This window comes from Hemicordylus capensis, chromosome 8 (assembly GCF_027244095.1).
Source record: "Hemicordylus capensis ecotype Gifberg chromosome 8, rHemCap1.1.pri, whole genome shotgun sequence".
Lineage (NCBI taxonomy): Eukaryota > Metazoa > Chordata > Lepidosauria > Squamata > Cordylidae > Hemicordylus > Hemicordylus capensis.
In genome coordinates, this window is record NC_069664.1 from 2,530,476 (window position 1) to 2,557,459 (window position 26,984).

General features: G+C 46.5%; 2 protein-coding genes across 7 annotated transcripts in view; both read left to right on the forward strand.

Moving 5' to 3' along the window:
• The first annotated feature begins 233 nt into the window (after window positions 1-233).
• Window positions 234-16,618, forward strand: NFU1 (NFU1 iron-sulfur cluster scaffold). The gene is made up of 8 exons (XM_053269937.1): window positions 234-337; window positions 2,321-2,427; window positions 6,202-6,337; window positions 7,455-7,521; window positions 8,393-8,507; window positions 10,622-10,685; window positions 12,615-12,789; window positions 14,647-16,618. Exons 1-8 carry the CDS (start codon window positions 288-290, stop codon window positions 14,686-14,688), a joined length of 756 nt encoding a protein of 251 aa, XP_053125912.1. The 5' UTR covers window positions 234-287; the 3' UTR covers window positions 14,689-16,618.
• A 2,675-nt stretch (window positions 16,619-19,293) lies between these two features.
• Window positions 19,294-26,984, forward strand: part of GFPT1 (glutamine--fructose-6-phosphate transaminase 1) — a 47,752-nt gene continuing 40,061 nt past the window's right edge. For all 6 annotated transcript variants that reach the window (XM_053269644.1, XM_053269645.1, XM_053269647.1 and 3 more), the window contains exon 1: window positions 19,294-19,712. In XM_053269644.1, the coding sequence (XP_053125619.1) occupies window positions 19,427-19,712 (286 nt within the window). In that variant the 5' untranslated portion in view covers window positions 19,294-19,426. The remainder of the gene's footprint in view (window positions 19,713-26,984) is intronic.

A 26,984-nucleotide genomic window follows, 5' to 3' on the forward strand; every position in this document is an offset into this window, starting at 1 on the left:
AGGGGTGTGTGCGCTGCAAAGCTGCAGAGATGAGCTGCTTCGGGGTGCAAAAAACACCCCACACGCCTCGCGCACCAACGCTCTCCTGCCTCCATCCTTGCAGTTCCCGGAGACGGCCAGCAGAGGCCGCTCTTCGGCGCCTTTCGGGAAGACCTTTCCCAAGTTTCCTGGCTCTCTCTCCCACCGAGGTGCCCCTATCAGGCGTCTGCGGAGGGCAGCCCGGCACAGGGGTCCTTTTGCGTCATTTCCGGGAGGCCGGAGAGAAGAGAAAGAGAGAGGGAGCCAAGATGGCGGCTCTGAGGCGGCTGGGGGCGGCGGCGCTGGGGCGGGGCGGCCGGTAGGTGACGCCGGCGGAGCCCCCTCCCCCCCGGGGAATTGGAGAGCTGGAAAGGGGGGGCTATGTCCTCCTCGCCCCCCGCAGCAGTCGGGGGGAAGGGCTTGAATCCTCGCGGGGGGGCCCGCTCTTCTCTGCTGTCCCCTCAGCGCCCCCACCCCGCGTAAAGACCAGAGTTTGAGCTTTTATTTCTTTGTTTCCTTCCCCGCAAAAAGTGGTTTCTCCGAGCTGCTGCACAACTCGCCCACCACCAGGACAGTCTTCCCTCTAACAGGGATTCCCAGATGTTGTTGACTACAACTCCCAGAATCCCCAAGCAAAAGCCGATGCAGCAGCTGGGGTTTCTGGGAGTTGTAGTCAACAACACCTGGGAATCCCTGTTAGAGGAAACACTGTACCTGAACAAGGAGTTGTATCGGTCCCTGCAGTGCAGCGTCTACCCCCTAGGGGTGGGGGGGACGCAGGACGCTGCCTTATACTGAGTCAGACCCTTGGCCCACGCAGCACATTGTCGCCTGCACTGACTGGCAGCAGCTCTACAAAGTTTCAGGCAGGAGTCTTTCCCAGCCCCACCTGGAGATGCTGCCAGGGATGGAAACTGGGGCCTTCTGCATACAAAGCAGATGCTCTGCCACTGAACAAGGGCCCAGTCCCCTAAGGGGAATAGTTTATAGCAGACACTGCTCATGTGTAGTTGCCCATCCAAATATAAACCACAGCCAGTCCTGCTTAGCAAAGGGGGCAGTTCATGTTTCCTACCACAAGGCCAGTTCTCCCCAAGTTACCCCCAGTCAATATTGGATGGGATAGTCTTAAAAATAAGAATGTTCTTGTACTGCTCTCCACATCATTGTTCATGTGCCTTTAAAAGGCAGAAAAGTTGCCCATTCACCATTCTTGAGTTAACTGGAGGTTTTATAAACAAAAACTTGATTGAGTGTATTAAAAGTAATTAAGGGCCCATCTTGCACAGAGTTAGGCTTCAAAAGTTTGATTTTAGTGGTTTAGACATGCTGAACAGGCAACCTGATTCTAACTTGAAATCATTCTTATACTCTAAGATAACAGACATCTTTTTCTTGGTGTATGGGTTATCTGCCTTGAAGGAGTATGCCTAAATTCAGTTGGAAAGCACCTTGTACCATTCGTTGCATCCTTTCTTCCTTGAAGATTGATATAGCCCTCAGAATGCCTTTATAGAATATCAAAGCAAAGAAAGATCTGTGTCTCGAGAAGCTTGCAATCCTGATACCTAAGGCAACCCTGGCAAATGTTTTGCGTATTTGCCCTTAATTTTGCCTGTGAAAGAATATGCAGGCCTTTGAGTGACCTTTTTGGTGCTTAAAGGCTTGTGTGTTCCCAACTCCCATCATCACCAGCCGCAATGGTCACAGGGCATTGTGGCTGGGGTTGCTGATTGGGGTAGTTCAACAGAACTGCTGACTCAAGATCCAGAATCCCTGGAACAGGCTGCTTGGAACCAAGGACTCCAGTCCTGACTCATTTATTGGTTCCTTGATTAACCTGAGTGAGTTTGGCCAACCTGGGTGGTTGTGAGAGCAGAAGATGTAAGGATAGGAAATATTCTTTCCTGCCTTGAGCCACAAATTAGGGTGAGCTAGAAAGCAGCGGGGAAATGCTTGACTAACAAGCAGAAGGTTGCCGGTTCGAATCCCTGCTGGTACTGTATTGGGCAGCAGCGATATAGGAAGGTGCTGAAAGGCATCATCTCATACTGTGCAGGAGGAGGCAATGGTCAACTCCTCCTGTATTCTACCAAAAGAAAACAACAGGGCTCTGTGGGCGCCCAGAGTCCAAATTGACTTGACGGCACACTTTACCTTTACTAAATCTGCAGTATGGGTTAGTTGAATCTACTGAGTTCCTCTAAATCTTTGACATTGGAGCATGATGTGGGATGTGCTACAAGACGTAAGAGTCTGAGATGGTGGCCTTCTTGGTAAGACTGGTCTTTTTCTTTTTGAGTTTTTGTCACTTGGGATTAAAAGACATTCGTAGAGCATCTAGACAACCTCTACACCTTGCCACACAAAAGAAGCCATTCCTTCCACCTGCAGTACTACAGACAACGGGTGAGTATATTTCTTGACCTAAAAGTGGGCATTCACAATTCTGTGGGAGGATGCAATAAAAACCATACTTGACACGACTGTCATTTTTGTCATGAAGCAGTTTTTATTTATTTTATTCCATTTATATACTGCCCTTCCTAAAATGGCTTAGAGTGGTTTACATTAAAATAAAAAACACGTAGTAAAAAAATTAAAATGTTTTTAAAATAAATCAGATTAAAAGTAAAACTAGATATGATTAAAAATCAGGATAAAAAGATGGGTCCTTAAGGCTCTCCTGAAAGAACCGTATATTATATTGCTTATGTGGAAGAAAACATGGTCGTGTTTAGTATAATCCAAGTAATTGCTTTATTGAAAGCCTTTCAGCTTTCAGTTTCAGCTGAAATGGGTCATAGAGAGCCTGTGCAGGTTACAGATCTGATCAGACCCCAAAGACCACTTGCAAAGTACATCACACTGTCTTATCTGGTCAAAAGCGTAAGTTACATAATTGAACTCAAGTTGCTTAAACATTTTCAGTCAGTTAGCTGGACATTTACACGTGTACATTAAAACAAGGAAGTTACAATGACAGACCATATTTACCCTGCTTGATCAGAATGCTCCAGATAGGGTAGTGCAAAGTGTAGCTGCTGTCAGTGTCTGCTAAAGTGTGATTCAAATCTCCAGGGACCTTTCCCCTGAAATCTATTTCAAGCCAAAACCCCAAGTTAGCTATTTCCTGTCTGCCTGCTAAGCCAGTGCCTTGCTTTCTCCTTGCAAAGCATTTCTGTTCAAACAGCTCTAGCATCAAGCTAACAAAATGGCTTCGGTTTGGTCAAGCAATTGAAATGACTTCCACACTTAGTTCCAGCTACTTCTCACACAATTGCTACTACTCCAACAGAGCATAGCAGAGTAGCAGGAGAGAGTGGCTGGGTCCTCTTAGAGCTAGCATGTCCAAGCTTCTCTCCAGCATAGTGGTGCTTGCTTTTTCATAAGATGCTTTGTTTACATGCTAATGTAGAAAAATATAGTATAACATAGGAAGCTGCTTTCTACCAAACCAGACCATGGTCCATGTAGCTCAGTATTGTTTACATCAGGGGTTCCCAGGCTCTGGTGCTCCAGATGTTGCTGAACTACAACTCCCATTATCCCCAGCTACCGTTTTTTGTGGCTGGGAATAAGTTGTAGTTCATCAACATCTGGAGTATTGCAGATTGGGAATCCCTGGTGTGCTCTAACTGGCAGTGGCTCTCCACAAAGTTCCAGGCAGGAGTCTTTCCCAGCCCTACCTGGAGATGCTTCCAGGGATTGAATCTGGGACCTTCTGCATGCAAAGAAGATGCTCTCCCACTGAGCTACAGCACCATCCCTAAAGATTTCATATAGAAACATAGGAAACCACGTCATACCAGATCAGACCCTTGGTCCATCTAGCTCCATATTGTCTACACTGACTGGCAACAGCTCTCCAAGGTTTTAGCAGAGAACTCTCTCCCCGTCCTACCTGGAGATGCTGCCAGGACTGAATGTGGGACTTTGTGCATCCAAGGCAGGTGCTCTGCTACTAAGCGATGCCCCCATAAATTGTAAAAACAAAAACTGAGTCGTCCTCATGAAGTTAGCCGTGCAACTTCCCTATACAAAGTGGTTTCTACTTTTGAATCTGGAGGCTCCCAAGTTTTGTTAGAGTGAAGTCTTTGTAAGTCAAAAACAGAGAGAGAGAGAGACCCAACCCCTTTAACTTTTAAAAAAGAAGCAGCAGCTTGTTAGGCACCTGTAGTAGATGGGAGGGGAAGCATCTCCAGAGAGTAGTATGCATATGTTTCATTCGTTTATATTTATCTCCCACTCTGGAAGCAGAGCATCTTTTGTTGAGTTCCCAGTAGTTCTGATCAGGTCTGCACCTGTTTAAGGCTGAAATACACACCTAGCAGCAAACCTCACTGCTGAGCATCAGCAAAGCAGCAAGGGGAGGGTGCAGTTGTGGCAGGGAGTTGCTTAGCCTTTGCCCTGCACTTTATTTCTACAGCTGCCCTCCCACCCACAGCTTCTGCTCACAAGAAATATGGCAAACTATTTCTTTGCTATAAACGTTTCCCTCCTTTGTTGCATTGGAGATGTTTAGCAGTAACTTGGGTTCCCCCATTCAGCAGTGCTTCCGTATCAAGTGCGTCCAGCCCATTCATGCGGCCATTTGCATTGAGTGCAGGTTACCCTGAGCAACTGCCAGTGTTCAGGGGCATCAAATTATACACGGATTTTATTTGGATTTTTATTTGGTGGCCGTGTGTAAGGAGAAGACACTGGTGTAAGGGGATAGATGTGTTTGTTGGTTTTCACCAGTCTCTTCCTGCTGGAACCAGGGTTCCCTGTAACGGATTTCTAGATGTTTGTGACTACAGCTCCCAGAATCCATAGCTGGAATGGCCTTTGGCCAAGGATTCTGGGAATTGTTGTCAGCAACATCTGGGAATCCCTGTTAACAGTGGCTGCAACCCTCCATACTGTATGGCATCTTGATCCAAGAGGATGGATTCCCAGCCTTCAGGATGGAATTTTTAGGGGGCTCCAGAGGGAAAGGGGAGGTCTGAAGGCCTAGTTCTATGAGTAGAATTCTCCAGTCTTCAGGATTCAAGTTAGGATCCAAGCCATATCATCATCCCAACTTGATATTGTGGTCCTTGGTTGTAATCCCATTCTGAAACGTGAACATAAAATATTATTGCAATGAGGTTGAATCCAGGGTGGCTGCCACACTTTTAGGACTGGATTTCTCAGGATTATGCTTGAATCTCAAACTGTTTTTTTCAAACTTCTGTGGATCACCATGACAAAACTTGAGTCTCTTTATTGCGCGGGGGCAGAGGACGAGGTGGGAATAAATCCATGCTTCCTGTTGGAATTTTGTCTCTTGAAAACCTGAGTGTATTAAAGTCCAATGAGCTGTTGCCATGACAGGCACTTGGGAGCAGTAACTTGGTAATTTATATATTGCTTGTCAGCTAATGACAGAATAATGGTTTGTGAAACAAAAGATTCAGGGCCTCTTTTTGTTTGTTTGATGTTTAGTAAAAGTCATTCCTTCTGAAGCATACATTTTGCCCAATTAACAATCCCCAGAAGGTAACTGCTCTAGTTAAGCTGGGAATAGCATCTTGTTCATATCATGTAAATAGCTTCATATTTTGTCATTATTATGCCTACAATTTTCTAGGTGTGGTACAGAGATTAAAAAATTTAAGACATGCACCATTCCCCCAGGCTTACAGTCTGGCTAGCAACGGAGAAAGGGGTGGGGAGGAAAAGAAGTCAATTGAGGCACCAGAAGTTTCAAGTCACATGACAACCTGGAGAAAGTTCTGTGAGGGAAGGACAAATGGAACTGTATCCAAATGGAAACGGGTCCCAGCCCAGCCGTTGTTAAGTGTCGGTAGTGTTTGCTGCTTTGCATCACGGGTATATCAGTTTGTTTGAGACTGCCTGATCAGGAAAGAAAGAAAATGAAATTGCCTGATAATGACATTTGAGAGCCTTAGCAGGAACGCTGGATAGAATTTCTGTGTTCAGAGGCAGTGTGTTTTGGCCATTGCAGCTGGGGATGATGGGAGTTGTAGTCCAACGACATCTGGGGGCCCAAGGTTGGGCACACCAGAGACAGACCTTTGATTTAATCAAAGAGTTCTTGCTTATATCATATGACGATTGGATTCAAATTAGGCAATTACAAATTATGCACACACACTTAATACATTACCCATCTTTCTTTTCTTTTTTAAATTTCAGCGAGGTCTATGTTTGTTCAGACACAGGACACTCCAAATCCAAACAGCCTGAAATTTATCCCAGGAAAACCAGTCCTGGAGTCTAGGACTATGGAATTCACCTCTCCAGCTTCCACGTATTGCTCTCCTTTAGCAAGGTTTGTGGTTGGTTTTGTATGCAATAACTTGGTTGTATGCTCAGATCAAGAGATGTTCAGAGGGGTCTCGTCTCTTCTTGCAAAGCATTCTCTGGGGAAGGTGGTTTGCATTAGAGACAAGAACTCTGTGTGTGACCCTTCCTCTGCCTGTTTCCTTTTCCCCCAAACCCTCCCTCCCTCCCCTCCTCGTTGCTTTTGCCCCTGCCAGCAATCCGGAGTGATTGCCCTGCATTGCATCATCATATTACTTCATATAAGATTAGATCAGCCTTATAAGCAAGTGCACAAAAGTTTTCAACTGCGACTGCAAGTTAGTCATTGGAGGCATGGTGAGGGCCTGTAAGAAAGAGGAAATGAAAAAAGCCCAGGTTTCTGCACCTTAGAAAAGCTTGCTTGCTGGGTTGCCTCGAGGCAATTCTTCCTTGGCAGTTCTGGATGGACTATAACATGCATCCTTTTAAAGAGAGCTTTTTGATTTGCCCTTGTGTCCAGCCCTGTTCAACACATGCTCGGTCTGTGTACACATGCACCGCTCTGTGCACATGTACAGTTATTCACATGTTGTGCAGAATGCCTGCACAGTTGTGCACATCCTGTCTGTACCATGCAATTGAGTGGGCTTATACTGAGGGTCACTTTTAAAATGAATGCATGTACAGTTCACACAAAAACATGTGCATGCACACAGACACCTGTACGAGGTAATATTTGAAGAGGGTTTTTGTTGCAGTGCAGTTCCATATGTCCTACAAATAAGTACCATTGTGTTGAGGTAAATAATAATAATAACAACAACAACAGCCTATATTCTGCGACGATATCTATAACCATTGACAATAAAATTCTGGCATCCCAGGTCCTTGGGAAGGACTCGATGTCTGGATAAAACAAACCAGTCAATAACACCTGTCTGACTGTGTAAACAAGAAATAATAATAATAATAATAATAATAATAATAAATGTGCTAGAGTTTCAGATTTAGAAGTACTGCAGCCATCAAGGGACAAATGCACATGTGTGAACTAATCCAGAGAAACCAGGAAGCTCACAATGGGCACAGATGTGAATGGTGGTCTTTATTTTTGATAGTCTTACTTCTTTTGTTTAATTCTGTAGGCAGCTCTTCAGGATTGAAGGGGTTAAAAGTGTCTTCTTTGGTACAGACTTCATCACTGTCACAAAGGTAAGCTAAAATACGATCTTAATGCTCTAAACATGAGCTGAGGCTTGCACACAGTCTGCGGGAGTGATGAGAAGTATATTCCTTTCTTGAATCATTGAAGGAGAGTTTTTCAGCATGCACGAAAGCATTCTAAAAATAGAAGCTGCCAAAGATTTGTGCGAGTTTTAAGCCAGGTCCTTAACTGGGGCTTTGTACTGCCTTCCCACTACAGCTTTGAAGGAAATGAGCTTTTGGACCCAATTGCTGGACAGAATTGACCCTCACTTCTTTTCTTGGCTGCCTTTAGAATGCTTTGTTTAAAATAAATGTAAGCAGTCATTTTTCACTGTTTTTGGTTTGGGTTTCAAAGAATTAGTGGAAAGGATGGCAGCCTTTTGCAAGAGAAGCAGCCCTTGGTCCACATGGATTTATTGTTTCCAAAATGTATGTGCTACCTCTCAAGGTAGTGGGCTAAACTGTACTTCTGTCTGGAAACTGTTTTCTGTCTGGAAAGCAAATAAGACCCCAGATTATGTTGGACTACAACTCCCACCGTCTTCAGCCACGCTGGCCAAAGGCTGGGGATGATGGAAGTTGTAGCCTAACATCATCTGGGGACCCAAAGACTGAGAGCCCTAGATTAGGAAAATTCATGGAGGAGAGATCTGTCACCCATCGTTATCCATAACATGGGAGTGCCCACATTCATAGGCGGTGTACTTCTGATTCTTAGATCCTGGGGACAAAGAGAGCAGGAGTGTTGCCTTCACACAGCGTTCACAGAGGTGTGCAGCTAGCCAGTGTGGAAAACGCCACCCTGAATGAGATGGACCCGGGTCCTAATCCCACAAGTTCTTCATCTGTTCTTATGCTTTTCTTGAACACTTTGTAGGAAGGTGAAGATTTAGATTGGAATTTAATGAAACCAGATATTTATGCAGCCATTATGGATTTCTATGCTTCTGGCTTGCCTGTCGTTACTGAAGAGGCTCCTCGTACAGACACAGGTAAATGGCTGAGATTAGACAAATTCATGGATGAGATTCTGTCAACGGCTGCTCGCCATTATGGCCAGATGGAACCTCAGTGTGCAGGTGCAGTACATCTCTGAGTACCAGTACTGGGGACAGACAGTGGCAGGGTAGGCCATTGGCTGCATGCTCTGCTTGGGAGCTTCCAGAGACCGGGAGTTCTCAAACTTGAATTCTCAGATGATGTTGGACCACTCCCCCCATTATCCTCAGCCACAGTGGCTGATGATGCTGGAAGTTGTAGTCTAACAACATCTGGGGACACAAGAACCCCGGAGTTAGCTGGCGGCTGTTGAAGACCTGGGGCTGGACCTGCTGAACCTTTGCTCTGATCCCACAGGGCTAAGAACCTAAGAACAGCCCTGCTCTGTCCCAAGTATCAGGCCCAAGGCTGATCCTTGTTTCCCACAGCCCAGCATCCTGTTTCACACAGTGGCCCACCAGATAGAGGCCTCTGGGAAACCCACAGGCAAGAGCTGAGGGCCTGCCCTCTCTCTTGCTGTTGCTCCCCTGCAACTGGTATTGAGAGGCATCTTGCCTCCGAGGCTGGAGGTGGCCTGTAGCATCCAGGCTCTCTTATGTATGTTCATAAGTGCTTTTGTCTGGTCTCGCAGGGATGCCCTCTCTCTACTGTTCCACTTTCATGTTCAGCTTGTTGGGAGCACAGTTTTCCTCACCAATCATCATTTAGGGTTATGGGGCTTTTGTCTGGTTAGTTTTGGTGTAGTCGATCAAGTCTAGCACCAGGTCTCCAACAGTGGTCAGCTAACTCGGGTTCTCAGACTTGGGCCCCCAGATGTTGTTGGACTACAGCACCCATCATCCTAGGCTTTGGGGCTGAGGATAATGGGTGTTGTAGTCCAACAGCATCTGCGGAACCCTCTGCTCATACGGGACTAGAGAGTAGGGATGTGCACACAACCGTTTCAGAAGCCCTTTATGGGCCTCCAAACCGGTTCAAAGAACTGGTGGTTCCTCTGGTTCGAAGGCAGCGGGGGTCTTCCTTTAAGAGTGGGGGAGTGTGCACTTACCCCTCCCACCGGTTTCCTCCCGCCAGCGTCCGTGTTTCTTAATGCCCATCAGGGTGGCAGCGTACCTCCCTGCCGCACCGTTGCCCTCGTCTTCCGGATATGACCGGATGTCGCTGACATGCCTGCGTGCATGGGCACGCGTACGTCACGCATGCGGGCACGCCCGTCACTTCCAGTCATATCTGGAAGATGAGGCGGCAGGGAGGCATGTAATGGGGCGGCAGGGAGGTACGCTGCCGCCCCGATGGACATTAAGAAACACGGTGGGGGGAAAGCAGCAGGAGGGGTAAGTGCACCTCACCCGCTCTTAAAGGGAGACCCGCTCCACTTTGAGCCTCCCTGCTGCGGTTCCGTGCACATCCCTACTTAGAGAGAGCTTTGACCCTGAACCAAGAGGGTCTCAAGTACAGGAATTTTGTCCTAAGAAATGCCCTTTATCTTAAGAGGCCCTAAATGCATGCTAATGAACCATATTTTTAAGAGTATAGTTTAAGTCTTGTTGTTTGGACCTCAGAAATTCTCGGCAGTGCATTGCCGGTATTTTCTAGCAATATTTTTTGAAAAGGACTATTTATTGTAGTTGATCAGTTTTATTTATTTCAGTTTACTTTTGCCCTGCTTTTCTGCAAATGCAACCAAAGCTGCTTACAGACATCGACAGTATTATTTTATTTATTTATATTTATTAACAGCACAATTATTATATATTAACACAATTAAAAATCTGTCTGAAAATAGAGTAATTATACAATCAGCAGCACTAGCAAAGTATTAAAAATGGTTAAACAGCAGGGGGGGAAATGCATCAAATGCCGCTCTAAATAAGAGTTTTCAAAGCCTGCCTGAAAACACAGAGAGGGAGCCTTTCAGATTTCCCAGAGAGAGAAATCCATAATGACCACTGAGAAGACCCTGCTGCTGGTCTCTACCCACCAGATTCCAAATGGGGTCAGGCCAAAGAGCAGAGCCCCCAGAGAGCTCATCGTACTTTTGTTCTGCTGCTGTTGATGAAGATAAACATGGGCCATTGTTCTTGTCTTTTTTCATAAACCACTCAAGCACCATCTGAAGACGATGATGAAGTTGTATTAATGATAAAAGAGCTGCTGGATACAAGAATAAGGTAACAATCGACTGTGCCTGCTATACAAGCACTTGGGGGAAAGTGGAGTTTCAGAAAGGGGGTCAGGTTCTGAATGTATTGTTCATATCTGTTTCGGCAGACTTCTCAAAGGCCTGCTCTTTTTCGATTCTTCTGTGGAGGCAAGATCTTGTTCATCGTGTGAACTGTTGATGTTGCTAATTCAGGGGTTCTCAGGCTTGGGACTCCAGATGTTGGACTACAGCTCCCATCCTCCCCAATGACCTTCGGTCATGGTGGCTGGGGATGACGGGCTCTGTAGTCCAACAACACCTGAGGGCCCACGTTTGAGAACCTCTGCCTCAGGCCCTTCAGAGGATGCTGTTGCCCCACTGCTTTCCCATGAGTTCCTTTATTTTTGCTGTTTCTCCTCAAAAAGATATGACGGCAGTCAGTATACTTGAAATGAGTTAAAATGTTAGTGGTGTGAATAATCTGTGTTTTTCTGGAGGTAGATGGGCTCCTTGATTATGTAGCTCTCTTGTTTGACACCTAGAATATATCTTCTAAAACTGCTTGGCCTCCAGAAGAACACCAGAGAGACACTCGGCAGTTGTGTATTTATCTTTTGCTGCTTGCGTCAATATTCACACAGAGGTGTTTCCAGGATTCTAGTGCCTGCCAGCCCCACAAACTGAGTGCTTGCTGTTCTTTTTGGGGAAAAACAGAAGGCCTGCTGGGACACAGGACAAACGGGAAATGGAGAGGCCAGTTTTTCTTGCACAGTAGCTTGCCTGGTTTTTGAAGGGGGAGCCAAGCTCTGAGCTGGACGCAGGTGTTTGCCCGCTTCTGGGAACTAAGGTTTTTTGTTCGGAGCTAGTTGGTAGCAGCAGTGATAAATGTGAGCAATCCTTCAATGAATTCACCAGGGATGCAAACTGGTACAAAGAGATCCTGTATAAGGAGCACAAAGTTCTTCAGTATGGCAAAGCATTGCCATGGAGATAGAATTCATAAGTGTTGGTCATGTGTTTCCATGTAGAAGGGAGCCAGGTTGGATGGAGGTTACTTCATAAGGGATGTAGGCCTGGCAGTACTTCGGATTCCAGGCCCAAGAAGGAGTGTATAGGAACATAGGAAGCTGCCTTATTACCTTTGAAGTCTTCAATGGCTTAGGACTGGGTTACCTGGGAGATTCTTATGATCCCCACCACCCTTTTATAGTCATCAGGAGAGGTCCGTCTGCAGCTACCGCCAGTTTGCCTGCCGGTGACCCAGAATCGGGCCTTCTCTCTAGCTGCTCCTGGGCTCTGCAATGCACTCCCTATGGATATTAGAGGCCTGAGTTCTAGAAGGCTTTAAAAGAGCCCTGAAAACACATCTTTTTAGCCTGGCTTTTAGTGAGTACTGAAACTAATTGTTTTTATATTTGTGAACTGCCTGGGGCCAACTGGGTGAGGCGGTATCAAAATCTAAACAAATAAACAAATGCAGCTCCAACTCAGATGTTACGGGAAGATGTTTGCAGGGGTTTGAAGGAGGAGAAGGGAGGTGGGCAGGAAGAGGCGGCCTGCTCTAGGCACAAGCGATGGCACAATGAAAGACACAGAGGTGCGAGTTGGAGAAGGCAGCACAGCATGTGTTTGCAATAGGGATGTGCATGGAACTGGTTTGGCGGAATAACTCCCCCTCCCCCCAACATTTTCCCCTCCAGCACTGTTCTCAGAAACGGTCCTGCTGGGACCTCTTTGCCGTGGACCGGAATTGGCCACTGTGCATGTCACAGCGGGGCGGGGGTGGGGGCGGAGTCCTTAAAATGACACACACACACATACCCACACCTTCAAACCAGCACATCCCTAGTTTGCAAGGCACTTCGAGCCTCATTCTAAGTTAATACAATATTAATATTTAATACAATATTAAAACTTACAGTATTTGTCTGTGTATGAATGATGCAACTTCCCTCAGGCCAACTGTCCAGGAAGATGGTGGTGATGTCATCTTCAAGGGCTTTGAAGACGGGATTGTGCAGTTGAAACTTCAAGGCTCATGCACAAGCTGTCCCAGCTCCATCATAACTCTGAAGAATGGGATTCAGAACATGTTGCAATTCTATATTCCAGAAGTAGAAGGCGTGGAACAGGTGAGCAGAGTTTCAAGGGTGTAATGGACTAACACCACTTCTTTATTTATACGGTTGCTTCTCCACACCTCCTCAAAGTGTATTGGCCAAGTACGTTTAGAAAAACATTGTGACCCTTCAAATGGAATACCTGGTTCCGCTTAAGAACACAGTCTAGAAGCTTCATATCAAAGGAAGCAGTGTGTACAACAGGATATATTTGGTAGTGCATAATTGAAGGTGGAGAAAGTGGGTCTGTAGAAACTTGCACAAGGCCTTTGCAAGTACGTTCCAGAAGATTAAGATTTAGGCACCACTCTAGACTGTGAGACGTCTCTTGGGCCTTGAAAAGTTGTTTAGGATGGAAAGTTCCATCAGGTTCCTCTCCAGATACTGCACCTCCATGTTGGGAAAGACTAAGCCAGGGGCTCTCAAATTGGGATCCCCAGATGTTGTTGGTCTGGAACTCCCATGGCATTTGGCCATCGTGGCAGGGGGCGATGGGAGTTGTAGTTCAACAACATCTGGGGACCCAAGTTTGAGAACCCCTGGACTAACCCTTGTGACAGTCTCCCTTCTGTGCAACTCTTAATAATATCTTTATCTGTCTGACCCATTGTTGTCTGGACAGCTCATAAGATAACACATACAATTCACACGCATTAAGACCAACGAATAGAACTAAAAGACAAACACATGTAAAAAGCCTGGGTGAACAAAAAGGTCTTCACCTGCCATCTAAAAGCATAATGATGGTGCCAGGTGAGCTTCACTGAGGAGGCTATATCATAAATGGGGTGCCAGCACCAAAAAGGCCCTCTCCCTGGTTGCCAACTCTTAAGCATATAGGGATGCCTTGAGGGTCCCTGAAAACTTTAAGTGGTGGGGGAGGGGAAAGAGTGAGCCAGGAACAAAATTTAACGAATGCATTAAGTTGGCTGGCTCCAGTGGGCCAAGAGTGGCAAGTATAGCAGGTGGCCACAATAGTGCAAAGGTTCGCTTCCTTCACTCGGCAGTGGCTGCCGTTCTGTGGGGCACAACTGCCTCCCGCTCTCCAGACAGACTAGTCAAGAGGACGACTTTGCTTTTGTTGCTGACTGTCTCAGCCATATTGTGTGGAATGTCTGGGAAGTGTTGTTTTGACCAGTATGTAATGGATTGAGTATGGTATCTCACACTGCGTGGGAGATGGCAATGATAAATCCCTCCTGTATACTACCAAAAGAAAACCACATGGCTCTGTGGTTGCCAGGAGTCGACACTGACTCGATGGCACACCTTTACCTTTACAGTATATACCAGTGGTTCTTAATGTGAGGTCTGCCAGATGTTGCTGAACTACAACTCCCAGCATCCCCAGCCACAAATAAATTGTGGCTGGGGATGCTGGGAGTTGTAGTTCAGCAATATCTGGCGGACCCCATGTTAAGAACCACTGGTGTATATGGAGGGAAGAAAGGTATGTGATAGGGAATGTGCAGAACGTCCTGAGCTCAAAATGAGCCATTGTGAGAGTTCTGTTTTGGAATGGAACACCCTTACGATGAAGGGCATTCAGTTTCGGAACAGAAGACTCGCAACAGAATGTTTCGAGTGAGAACATTCTGAACCCAGAACATTCTGCACATCCCTAGTATGTGATGGTTTCTCTGAGAGATAATTATTCTAAATGGCAACCAAATTTTAGCAAATTAGTGTCCATTTCTGATTTTAAAAGCAGTTTTATCCTTTTTAATAAGTTATGTTACTTGTGCTTCATTATGGTGGAGGCTCACCTACAGGGATGATCTTGTGGCTTCTTTTGTATATGGATGTTTTATTTATTTTTTGGAGTTGACTGTGACCTGTGCTTTAGTATTACAACCTGTTGTCTTTCAGGTTATCGATGAGGATAAAGAAAAAGGAGCAAACTCCACTTGAATTTGTGAAAGATTCTATACAGAAATTATTTCCAGGTGAATGTCTCTAAACTGGCAAGTCAATGTGGAGATTTTTTTTCATCACCACTCCTTCCAGAAACCTGTTAAATGGACTGTTTTCATGTCTGATTCATCAATCAATTCCAAAGAACTAAGTGATGAAAAGGTCTCTTTAAAGAGTTGTCCATTTGCTGCTGTTTTCATGAACCAAATGGAGGAGTTTAGTTTTGGAATAAACTGAAATACATGAAACCTTTTCCCTTTCTCTTGGATTTAGGTAGCTTTAGCATAGCTTGTGTTTCCTAGAGTGATGCAGTGATCAATTTTAATGTAAACTAGCTGGGCCAGGCACAGAGCATCTGCACCTCTAGATGCCACTCCCCCCCCCCATTGCTTTCCCACCGCTGCTACCGTTCCACTGCCGCTTTTCTGCCCGCCCACTGTTGTTTTTCTCTCTCCCCCACATCCACCCACCACCCATCATTTTCTCCCTCCCCCACCTGCCGCCGGCTTGCCCTCCCACCCGCTTTTCTGTGCCGCCACCAGCCGGCCATCAGTTTTCTTTGTCCGCCATTTCCCCCCCTCCTGCTCGTACCCGTGGTTATCTTGTAGCTCTCCGAACTGTCATGAGAGCTGCCACGCATGGGATTAGCCACGGGTACGTCTTGGAGAATGAAATATAAAGAGGAAGATGGCATTATCCTCTAGATACCTTCCTGCTACTCAAACCAGGGGGTAATCCAGTTCAGTTACCATGCATTGTAACTGTTTTGGGTCTTGCTGTCATTACATATATATTCTCTCCCCACCCCCCAAATGCACAACACTATAGTGAACAAAAATGTATTTTGTCCTCAGAATAACCAAATTCAATCTTTTAATTTGCTGCTGATAGAGACCTTATGGGGGTTGGATAGCCTTCATTTTTCAAACTATTGTTTGAAATACATTAAAACCTTATTCATACCCTTTTCAATTTGCTTATCTTGTGTAGGCTTGTGTGGCGGGTGTAATTGAGAACCTTCCTTCCCTGCATTGAGTTTCACCTCTTGGTGAGTGCCATAATCTTCAAGACTCCATTTCTTTCCCCCACCCATGTGAACCAAAGTCTGGCTCTCCCTTATTCCATGCAGTGGAGTCAGAGCAGTCTTTAGTTCCTGCTGGAACACCCATGTCATCTGGACACAAGATCACACTTTTTAATTAGTCCGGAACAACTGCTAGCTTCAGGTTCCATATTCAGTCATAAATGTGGATTAGACTCTGTCCTTCACCCGGAGCCTTAAAAATGTGGAGAAAACCAACTTAGTTGCTATTCTTTAACTACCCATATTACACAAAAGTTATTAGAGTTTTGCTTTAACTACAGCAAGGTAATTAAAGAGTGTTCCAGTCCATATACTGCTCACTGAGTTAATTTAGGAATGTGTTTGCCATGCAGGAGCTGGGACTCCTTAAGGAAACTAAAGATGGGAAGCTTTAGTAAAGACAAACGTGAAATGGCTTTGCCTTGCAGGGGGATGTTTGTTATTCAAGGGAGCAGATGATATAGGTTTAGGATCAACTCCTCTGGTAGCTTGACTTAAAACCAGTAGAGAATGAAGCCTATAGTGTATAAAGCTACAAGTAGTTTCGATTTAATATTTAACACAACAGCAAGTACTCCTGCTGGGTAAACAAGTTGTGTCGGTAAACTGACTTTGAACTACCGTGTTGCCATCTTTTCATGCAATTGTGTGATTTGCCCAATGTGTAAGTACCTTTGGGATAGAAGTTCAGTCTTCAAACTATATAAATGGCTGGTGACTTAAAAATAAATCAGTTAATTTGGCTTAATTATGGGATATATCTGTGCATTGTAAAATTTTGAATGGCAAATCAATTATCCTCTAGCACGGCAAATACAACATATTATATCTGCTCGACTTGTATGATGTGGTCTTTTGAGTCTTTTTTCAATTGTTCTTAACTTTCTTTGCTTCTATTCAGAGATTTCAGTACTCTGGTCATTTAAGCCTACTGGGTGGATTTAGCCCTTAGTCCAGTAATGTTTTTTGAATTCCGTCGCCATACAAATAAATTTGCCAGCATCTTCCTGTGCCAAAATCTGCCTGTACATGAAGTGGGAGAAAGGGTGGTGCAAGTCTTGTTCTGTTTGCCCCAGCAGGTTGCTCGGCCAAGCCACCCAGAAAGGGGAAAGCCTGCTTCAGATGGCCTTGCAACTGTGTATTAGCCAGCTTGTTGGAACAGCAGAGAAGTGTCTGGGATTAATTTCCTTCCTACCATCTTGTTAAAGGGCAGAAGAGCAGAGAATCTGGCACTAGCTCATCATGTAAGGGAACACCTCAGCCTCTGCTCAGAGCTGTCCATAGTCTGGTGTGGCAGCAGCCACGTGGGGGGGCCAGGGGCAGCCACATCAAAGACATTCAGAGCTGCTCCCTGCAGTGATGGGCTGGTGAAATGTCAAAGTGCCAGGGAGTCTGGAAGACTCCTGAGATGCAAAGTTCTGCCCTTTTGCCTCTCCTTGCCTCTGACTCTTAAAGCCATCTGGGTTCTTCCCATCTTGAACTTGTTCAAGGGAAGCATTTTATCAAGATGTGGCTTGTTCCAAGTTCCTGGAAGATAACAGCTTTTTATTGGTTTTACTGCTTCTGCATTAGGCACATTATTGCCTGATGTGATGCAATCTGCAAACATAACCTTTTAGAAAGCATTCCTCTCTCTATTTTTAAAGTGCAGTGGCATGGGGAAAAAAAGAAAAATGTTACTTGAGTAAATCCAGACTCTCCCAAGTTGAAGATCCTGTATTTAGAACTTTCTAGTTTCTACTGGGTGAGAGACTGAACAGATTGCGCAAACCATTGCACAATATCCTTAATTTCACATGCTAGCAAAATAATGCTCAGGATCATCCAGACAGATTAGAGCCCTATGTGGAAGGGAAATGCCGGATGTTCAAGCTGGTTTCAGAAAAGGCCGAGGAACAAGAGACATAATTGCTGATGCATGCTGGATAATTGAGAAAACCAAAGCATACCAGAAAGAAATCAATATGTGCTTTATTGACTACAGAAAAGCCTTCGATTGTGTCAACCATGCCAAGTTGTGGAATTTCCTTAGGAAAATGGGCATCCCAGAACATCTCATTGTTCTCTTGAGAAACCTATACACAGGACAGGAAGCCACAGTCCAGACGGAACATGGTGAAACAGACAGGTTCCAGATCGGCAAAGGAGTAAGACAAGGCTGTATACTTTCTCCCTCTTTATTCAATTTATATGCTGAACATATACTGAGAGAAGCTGGACTGGAAGAAGATGAGCATGGTTTTAAAGTTGGAGGAGAAAACATCAATAACTTGCGCTACGCTGATGACACCACTGATAGCTGAGAATGCGGATGACCTGCAAGCTCTAGTAATGGAAGTCAAGGAGCACAGTGAAAAAATGGGACTACGACTAAATGTAAAGAATTAAACTAATGCAACCAGGCTCAGAATTGATAATGAAGACATTGAAGTGGTGGATAGCTTCTGCCTTTTAGGATCGACCATCCAGCAGTCAAGAAATACGCTGCAGACTAGTACTTGGTAACGTTGCAATTAAGGCCTTGGAAAGGATGTTTAGATGCTGTGATGTGCCTATACCTATAAAAATTAAAATTGTTCGGACCAAGGTTTTTCCCGTGACACCCTATGGATGCGAAAGCTCGACTTTGAAGAAGCAAGATAGAAAAAGCATTGACGCTTTTGAACTTTGGTGCTGGAGTGGAGAAGACTTTTGAGGAGATCATGGACAGCCAGGAAAACAAATCAATGGATCCTAGAACAAATCAGTCCCAGATTTTCACTCAAGGCACAAATGACCAGGCTCAAATTATCATACTTTGGACACATTATGTGAAAACCCAGCTCCCTTGAGAAGTCTATAATGCTGGGGGAAGTTGAAAGAAAGAGAAGGAGAGGAAGATAGATAATGAATGCACGGCTGAGAGACCTAAAAGGTCAAGTTGAAGACAGGTCATCCGGGAGAGAATCTGTAGATGGTCGCTAAGAGTGGGCACTGGGGCACTTAATCACTGGGTTGGCAAAAAAGGGCTATCTGGAACTGGTTGATCCTGAGTTAAGGTGCCAGATCAGCCGTTGTGTGGGCTAGTTATTTAAAATAACTATTTAGGAGAACATAATTTTATTTAGGAGATTTGTCCACCTTGCGATCAAGGTGCAGTCCGGTGGTGACTCCTGGGTGTCAGTTACAATGGCAAAGCATTGACTTTGCTTTGCAGCTGGCACGTTTTTATGGCGAAAAGAGGCGAGCTCCTGCATGCCCTTTGCTCAGCCAGGGAGATGGTGATTCTGCCGGTGGAAGCCGGCCACGGAAGGCAACGAGTGGACGGGGCAGCAAGAATCCTCGGACTCCTTCAGGGCCGGGCAGCCCGAGGCTCTCCGGCTGCGACCCCGCCATGGATGGTGCTGGGTGCGGGCGGCAGCCCCGCAACGGCCGCTGGAGGGCCTCGGAAGGAAGCCACCCGCCAGCCCACCAGCGCCCCCTCGCCCGCTTCCTTTCTGCCCTTGGCTCCGCAGCGGGGGCGGCCGGGCCTGAGCGGCCTAGCTGGCTCTCGCAGTGGCAGCGCGGCTCCCCCCACCCCACCCCCGGACATGTCTCCGTGCGTTCCGCCGCCAGCCAGGGCTCGCGTGCCCAGCCACGTGGCGAGAGGTGCCCGCAGCCCGCCCCAGGCGGATGCGGATCCGGCCTCTGCTGCCACGTCCCTCCCAAGCAGCGCCGGCGGCCTGTGAGGCGGAGCGAGGCCGGGGCGGGCCCAGCCCAGCGGGGCCCAATGGCGGGCCGGGCGGGGAGCCTGCGCCCCTCGCCCGCCGCCGCCGCCACACGCCTCCGCCCCCGTTGCCAGCAGCCCAGGAGGGAGCGCCAGCAGAAGCAGCCGCCGCCGCCTCCTCCGCCTCGCTGCTACGCCCGGCCCGGCTGCCTCTTCCCGCCTCGGCCCCGGCAGGCGACGCCATCATGTGCGGTGAGGGAGGCTGAGGCCGGGAATATGGGGGGGGGGGGGGCTGCGTGGGGAGGACTGCCGGTGATGGGGGGGGTCCTCTCCCCTTCCCTTTAGGGCCGAATAGTGTGGGGCTCGGGGGGGGGCGAGCACCTGCCCCTCGTGGGCTTCTGGCAAGGGGCGGGGGCTTCTCTATGGGGCTTCTGCTGTGGATGTGCCTCTTTGGGGGCGCGGCTGCGGCTGCTTAGGGGTCTGTGCCCCCTATTCCGGCTGTCTCCTTTGGACCCCACGCTTCTTTCAAGGACTGCAGGGCAGCTTGTTAGGGGCTCCCAGGTTCCCCCCACCCCATAAATACCTACTTCTAAGCATAGGTCTGGCTCAAGGCCTCCCCCCACCCCAATCCAAAGCTCTCTGAGCATGCATGGAGTGCCGTTCCCATTTGCCATTTTAAAAAACACCCTTTCCAGACTGAATGTGTGGACGGTGCGCCAGAGTACCTCTTCCAAAGAGTACCATCCCTTTTAAACAGGGGTGTGTGTGCTGCATACTGTAGAGATATGCCAGCGCTTTACCCTCTTGCCATTTGAGGACATAAAACTACAACTGTGCAGGCAGTGTTTCCGTTATGTCTAGCTATATGTGTGTGTCCTCAAATGGCAAGAAGGGTGAAGTGCTGGCTGGGGCAGTGGGATTCTGGTTAGTTGGCAACCCTAGCCCCTGATAGGTTATCTGTTTGGTCAGGATGCAGAAATAAGTGGGATTTGCTGGGAAATCTTGTGAGGGGTTGAAGAGGAGACAAGGGATAGGGATGGTTTTCACCCCACCCCACCCCCCTGCAAAAATTGGCTCTGTAAGTTAACTGTTCATAATTGTAGTAGATTTTAATATTGCATTTATGTAGCACTGTTGGTGTATGTTGCGAGTAACGGTTAGTCACAAATTACAGCGTGATATGAGCAAAACAAATGTCTCTGCCCTGAGGAGCTTGCAACCTAAATTCTGTGTGGGTGCTCAATTGGGCGGGGGGATAAATGGTCTGAGGGACTGGAGCAAGTGGGGTGAGAAGTGTAGAACTGGGCACATGGCTGATATTGGGAATGGTGGAGAGAACGGGGTGTGGATGAATAGATGGTATCTAGTGGAAGCAATATTTTCAAAATTGCTGCCTTAAATGAGGCTTAGGGCAGGTAACATAAAAACTATGAGAAGTTAAAATGGCTTTAGAATATGACTCGGAAGCAAGATGTGAAGAGGGAGATGGGCCGTGAGTGGTAGGTAGGTGGACAGGGAAGGCGATCAGGTTCACCTGCTTGGAGTTCTAATATATCAAACCACACTGGCCTTCCTGACACCTTGTGGTGAAAACTGGAGCTGACAAGCATTTATTGAAGCCGCCTTCTTCAGGGGCAAGACTAAGATAACATTTTTAAAAATTACAATTAAACCACTTCATAGAAACATTTTTGGAACAATATAAAATGCAGCCAGTAACATATCAAGCTCATGGTTACTTGCATTTGTAATAGATCAAAGAGACCTTGAGCAAGTAGCCTTTGCCTTCTTACAAGCGTACACCATTACCAGCTGGAGAAGCAAATTTATACTGTTGCCAGTAGAACCAGAGGTAATTCATTGACTGTAAAAACATCAGTTTAGAGGAATATACCACCCTTCATCTGAATCTAGCCAGAAAGGCATGTTCTTCATTTAACTCCTGTGGAGCCAAAATGTTCAGTTCCAAAATCCATCATGCTTCTCTCTTAAGTAAAAGTTTATCAGTGCCATGTGTGATTTTTTCCAATTGACCAAAACTGTATATTTCTAAAAGAATGTTTTTTTTTTAACAAAAACAAACAAGCAAACAAAAAACAGCTACCATTTTTACACATTTCACATTGCTCAGATGTTTACCAATTTAGGGATGTGCATGAACCAGTCCGGAGGCCATTATAGAGGCCTCCGAACGGGTTTGAACGTGGCCCAGTCCGGCGCTGGGGGAGGGTGGTTCTTTAAGGGTGGGGGGGTGCTATTACCCCTCCTGCTGCTCCCCCCCCCGCCGCTCCGTTTTTGTGAAATGTTTTTGGGGCGGTAGCGTTCCTCCCTGCCACCCCTGCCCCTGTTGTTGCCCGGAAATACCAAAAGTAGCAATTGCGTGTGTGCTCACCGCCCCGCGTCCCCGCCGCATATGTTGCGTGCATGACGTTTACATGCGGCAGTTGTGCGCAGTGGCGGCAGGCGTATGCACGATCGCTACTTCCAGTATTTCCAGGCAACAACATGGGCAGGGGTGGCAGGGATGAATGCTGCCGCCCCAAAAACCGGCGGGGGGAAAGTGGCGGGAGGGGTAAGTGCAAACCCCTCGCCCTTAAAGGGAGACCCCCACCGGCGCCAGACTGCGCCTCCACGGTAGCATGCACATCCCTATCACCAATGTGTCTTTTCAATGTTCTCGCTGTCTTACCAACATTTTCTTACATGGGCGTTGGATGGCGCCTCTCACACCAGATGTGTTGCATGTGGTGAAGGATTTCAATATGGAGCATTTATGATTGGTATGGTTCTCAAAGTTTTTAATTGGGCAGGTGTACTGACTACATAGTAATAAATAATAAATACTGAATAAACACAGTGGCCACAGGGGTGATGTCCCAAAGGTTTCGAAGAGCCTGGCAAAATGTGCGGTGTATCATGTACTCTCTCTCCTCACTCCTGACTAATATGTCTTTCAAAAGTTTAGTTCTTTTAAAGGAAATGATTGGCTTTTCCTCACGTCCTTGCTGAATTTTTTCCTCCCTGGATTTGCCAATGGAGGTGACGTTGCAAGAGGTGCTGCTAATTCTTTGGCTGGTATTTCCTCCTTTCTGACTTGGTCTTCTGGTGTATGAGTAAAAAGCTCTTGCTTTATGATGTTTCTGTTCATGATTCTTTGGCCAAGCATGAGAGGACAGGACCTGGCTCCAAGAGACCTGCAGTTTGACATACAAGAGAAAAGCAAAGGAAGGGGAGGAAAATGGAGGCTGGGCAAGCCGCAGAAGAACAGGCAATTGTTTCGGATACCTGTACTTGGGCAGAGTGGCCTATGGGGCGCAGAGGCTTGTGCCAAGTTTTTCTGAGCCTTCAGCTGCATTGCGTTTGTCCCTTCTCTACAAATATGTTCTTTGAATAATAGATGCTTAGATGGATCAGAAGCTGCTGTTACACACACGCGCGCGCACACACACACACACACACCCCTGAGCAGCTTCCAATATATGAACAAGAGACAGGACAGTTTAGAAAAGGAGAGAGCCCCATTATATATGAGAGCCTGTGTGTGTGTGTGTCCCCTGGATAATGTCCAGAGTCATTGACTTCATATTTAATTGTTATTGTTCCTTTTTTAAAAAAAGTGTTTCCCCCCCAAAAAGTTAATACAACATTATTGCAAAGAGCTTGTCATAAAACAATAAATGGTGCAGCAATGAAATTGATCTCACTGTTGGTTTAAATCTCAGACAAATGAAGAGGTGCTAACCTGGTGCCTACAATTGTACAGATTGTTTTCATAGAAACATTTCTGGGGAGGGGGTTCCTTTATCAGGTGCCACCATAGAAAAGGCCCCCACTCTGGACTCCTCCCACCTAGCCTTGAAGGCAGGGGTGGCCAAAGAAAGAAGGGCCTCTCGCTTTTGTTTGTTTGTTTGTTTGTTTGTTTGTTTATTTTATTTGTACACTGCCCCAACCTTCCGTTTCTGGATGGTTTACAGCAACATAAAACAAAACCTTAGAGCAATGTAAAACCACAAGTCTAGTTAAAAACTTTGGATGAATAAATGTGTCTTTAGAGACATTTTAAAAGTTGCCAGAGATGGGGAGGCTCTTATTTCAGCAGGGAGTGCATTCCAGAGTCTCGGGGTGGCAACAGAGAAGGGCCGTCCCTAAGTAGCCACTGGTTGAGCTGGTGGCAACTGCAGAAGGACCTCTCCAGATGAGCTGTGGGTGATGGGCTCATGGTGAAGAAGGCGTGCTCTTAAATAATCAGCACCTAAGCTGTTTAGTGTTTCTTAGGTTATCACCAGCACCTTGTATTTTGCCTGGAAATGCACTGGTAGCCAGTATAGTTCTTTTAATATAGGAGTAATGTGTTGAGGTGTGCACGAAACCAGCTGGACCCAGACAGGACCAGTTTGGTCTGGCGCCTCCCCGAAGCCTCCCCGGGGCTGGGGGTTGTGAGTTTGTTTTGTTTTTAAAAAAATTTTTTTTTACATTAACCTCCTCCAGAGGAGTTGTCCGAGGTGGCGGGGATGTGTGTGTGTCCACTGAGGTATCCTCTCCTGCCGCTGGCCTCCCTTATTTAAGAAATCATCGGCGGCGGCTCTTTGGCCTTTCCCCCTTGGCACAGCGGCTGATTTCTTAAATAAAGGTGGCTGGCGGGGGGAGGGAGAACCCCCTGCTGCCTTGGATAACTCCCCCGTAGGGGGTATGTGTAAAAAAAAAAAAAATTAAATTAGAAAATAACTGGCCGACCTCTGGCGGGGGTGGGTGGGGGAGGGTTTGGTCCAGGGTTGGACCAAACGGGGTGGTTCAGTTTGACCCTGAAGAGTTGAACCAAAGATGGCCTGGAGACCAGCCTGGCTGCTTCATTCTGTACCAACTGCAGTTTCTGGACTTAAACTCAGTGTTTATATAGAGTATGCAAAACCCTTGCTGTACACTCTCAGAAATCCTTTTTTTAAAAAACCCTCTGTAAACTAGGTCAGTGGTATTATATTGCACAGGGATGGGTAGAGGAGAGAATGGCTCACCTGAGGCCATGTCATGAATCGAAAGCTGAGGCGAGGTTTGGGCCGGGATCTTCCTGGCTCAGAGTTCATGCCCTTAGCCACTACACTCCCCACCTCACCAGCTACATGATCTCCATTGGCAGACATTAGCCGTTCCTCCAGCTTCATTAGAATTGGGGATTTTTCATGCTTGAGCGTGAAAAATCCCCCTCCTTCCACTGTTGGCGTCCTGGGGTTTTTGATGCGGAGCACAGAGGTATCTGCTGAGCATTGAGAAGAATGGCCGCAGTCACAGGGTGCGCAGCTGTGTTTAATGCTCTGTAGATTTGCCTCAGAAGAGGGAAGGTGGGGTAAATCTAAGAATAGAACAGGCAATTTGTTCTATAAATAGTTTGCTGAGAGCACAGGGCAAGTGTGTCTTCCTGCAGATGTCATCTTGGGCCTATGTGTGGCTTGCAGATTCGGTGGCATATTGTTCTCTTGCATTGTCTGCAAACACATCATTTTAAGTAGTTTCTTGTTTTGGAGAAAATGATGGAGGCTCATAATGAGTGATGGAGGCTCATAATGAGTCTCTCTCTTCAAGCTGTCTTTGGGGGTTATCTTAATTCAGGGGTTCTGAAACTTGGGTTCCTAGATTTTGTTGGACTACAACTCCCATCATCCCCAGCCACAAGGGAACCCAAGTTTCAGAACCCCTGTCTTATGTGCTTGAGATTGTAGGGTTTATTGACCTTGTGGCTTTATTTTTATCTTAAATTTCTCCATAAAGCTTGCCTGTCTTTGATGGACAGGTTTTTTGTTGAATAAATATTTATTGCTAACAGCCAAAGTAGAGAGCAGATTACAGGGAGTTGTGCCTGGCCTCTTCCAATGGCCCAGGACACACAAGCCAAACCAGTTCTGCAGCTGTATTGTGCATAGATCCCCTTAACCAATTGATGCTCGCAGCATAGGTAAAAAGGCAAGCTAAAATTTTACAAGATTGCTTGCTTGTAATAATTAAACCTGAGCAGTGTCTTAAGTGGATTTTTATAAACGGTGGAATGATGAAAATATGTAATAGCTTTTCATGGCTTAGCAGAGTAAATTGGGAGGTGGGGTTGTCCATAGGACTGAAAGGAAATTCCAAGCATTAGTTGCTGGTTACAGTGTGATCTGTGAACTGATTGTACATCGGGACAGGGCCTTCTCTGTTGCTGCCCCCAGACTCTGGAACACTCTCCCAGTGGGTATCCGCTCCTCAGTCTCTAGCACAGTTTTTAGAAAGCATGTCAAATCGTGGCTTTTTACCCAGGCTTTTATATTATTGTCTCTACTGTTGCTTGTATTTTGTACTATTTTTATGCTAGTGTTTTTATTTAATTTTTTAAAAATCAGATTTGTTTTTATATTTTTTAGCTCAATAGTTTAATGTGTCTTTTTAATAAACTTGTTTTTAAATTTTATTGTGAGCCGCCTTGGGATTTTCTTAATGAAAGGCGGGCTATAAATTTAACAATAAATAAAATAAATCTTTCTCTTGTTTTGCAGAAGAGAGATTGAGGCATTGCTGGCTGTTTACAATGGGTATTTATCTAAGTTAGTGACCAAGTTTGAGATTCCCCTTAGGGCTGGGGTCATAGCTCAGTGGAAGAGCATCTGCATATAGAAGGTCCCAGATTCATCCCCTGATATCTCCAGGCAGGGCTGCGAGAGGCTCATTCCGGCAACCTTGGAGAGTCACTGCCAGCCAGTGTTGACAATACTGAGCTAGATGGACTAGGGATGTCACGCACAGGGAACCAGCGGGGGCTGCTTCAAAGGTGTGTCGGTGTTAACTTTAAGGTGGGGGAGGGGGCACTCCCCCCCCCACTGTGTTTCCCCTGCCAGCACTTGCTTAAAAACTGGTCCAGCGGGGCAGCAGCGTCCCTCCCTGCCGCCCCGTCCGCTCCTCAGACCAGAAGTCACTGGAAGTAGCCTGTGCGTGCGCATGTCACATGCACAACATGCGTATGGGCTACTTCCAGTGACTTCTGGTCTGAGGAGTGGACGGGGGGCGGCAGGGAGGTACACTGCTGTCCCGCCGGATTGGTTTTTACGCAAGTGGCAGGGAGTGGGGGGAAGTGCACCCTCCCCCGCCCTTAAAGTTATCTCCTGCCCCCCTTTCGAACCGCCTGGTGTTCAAACCCGTTCGGAGGCCCATAAAAGGGCCTCTGAACAGGTTTGTGCACATCCCTAAGATGGACCAAGGGTCTGACACTTCCTGTGTTCCTGTAGTGATGATGTGTTACTTTCTCTTTTGTAGCATCAAAGATGCTTACACTTGAAGCCACCCTCAGTTATTTGAATGCTCTTGAAGTTACATACCTGTTAGTGCAAATATTAAATCTCATTGTATTATTATTGCAAACAGTACAACACACTGGAAAGTTTGCAGAGCAAACAATTAATTATTTTAAAAAACAGGAGGATGTGGCAGCTTGTAAGAGCTCCTGGGAGGTTGTGTGGCCTTGTAAGGGCCCTTCTAACTCCAGCAGTTGGTTGTTGTAGC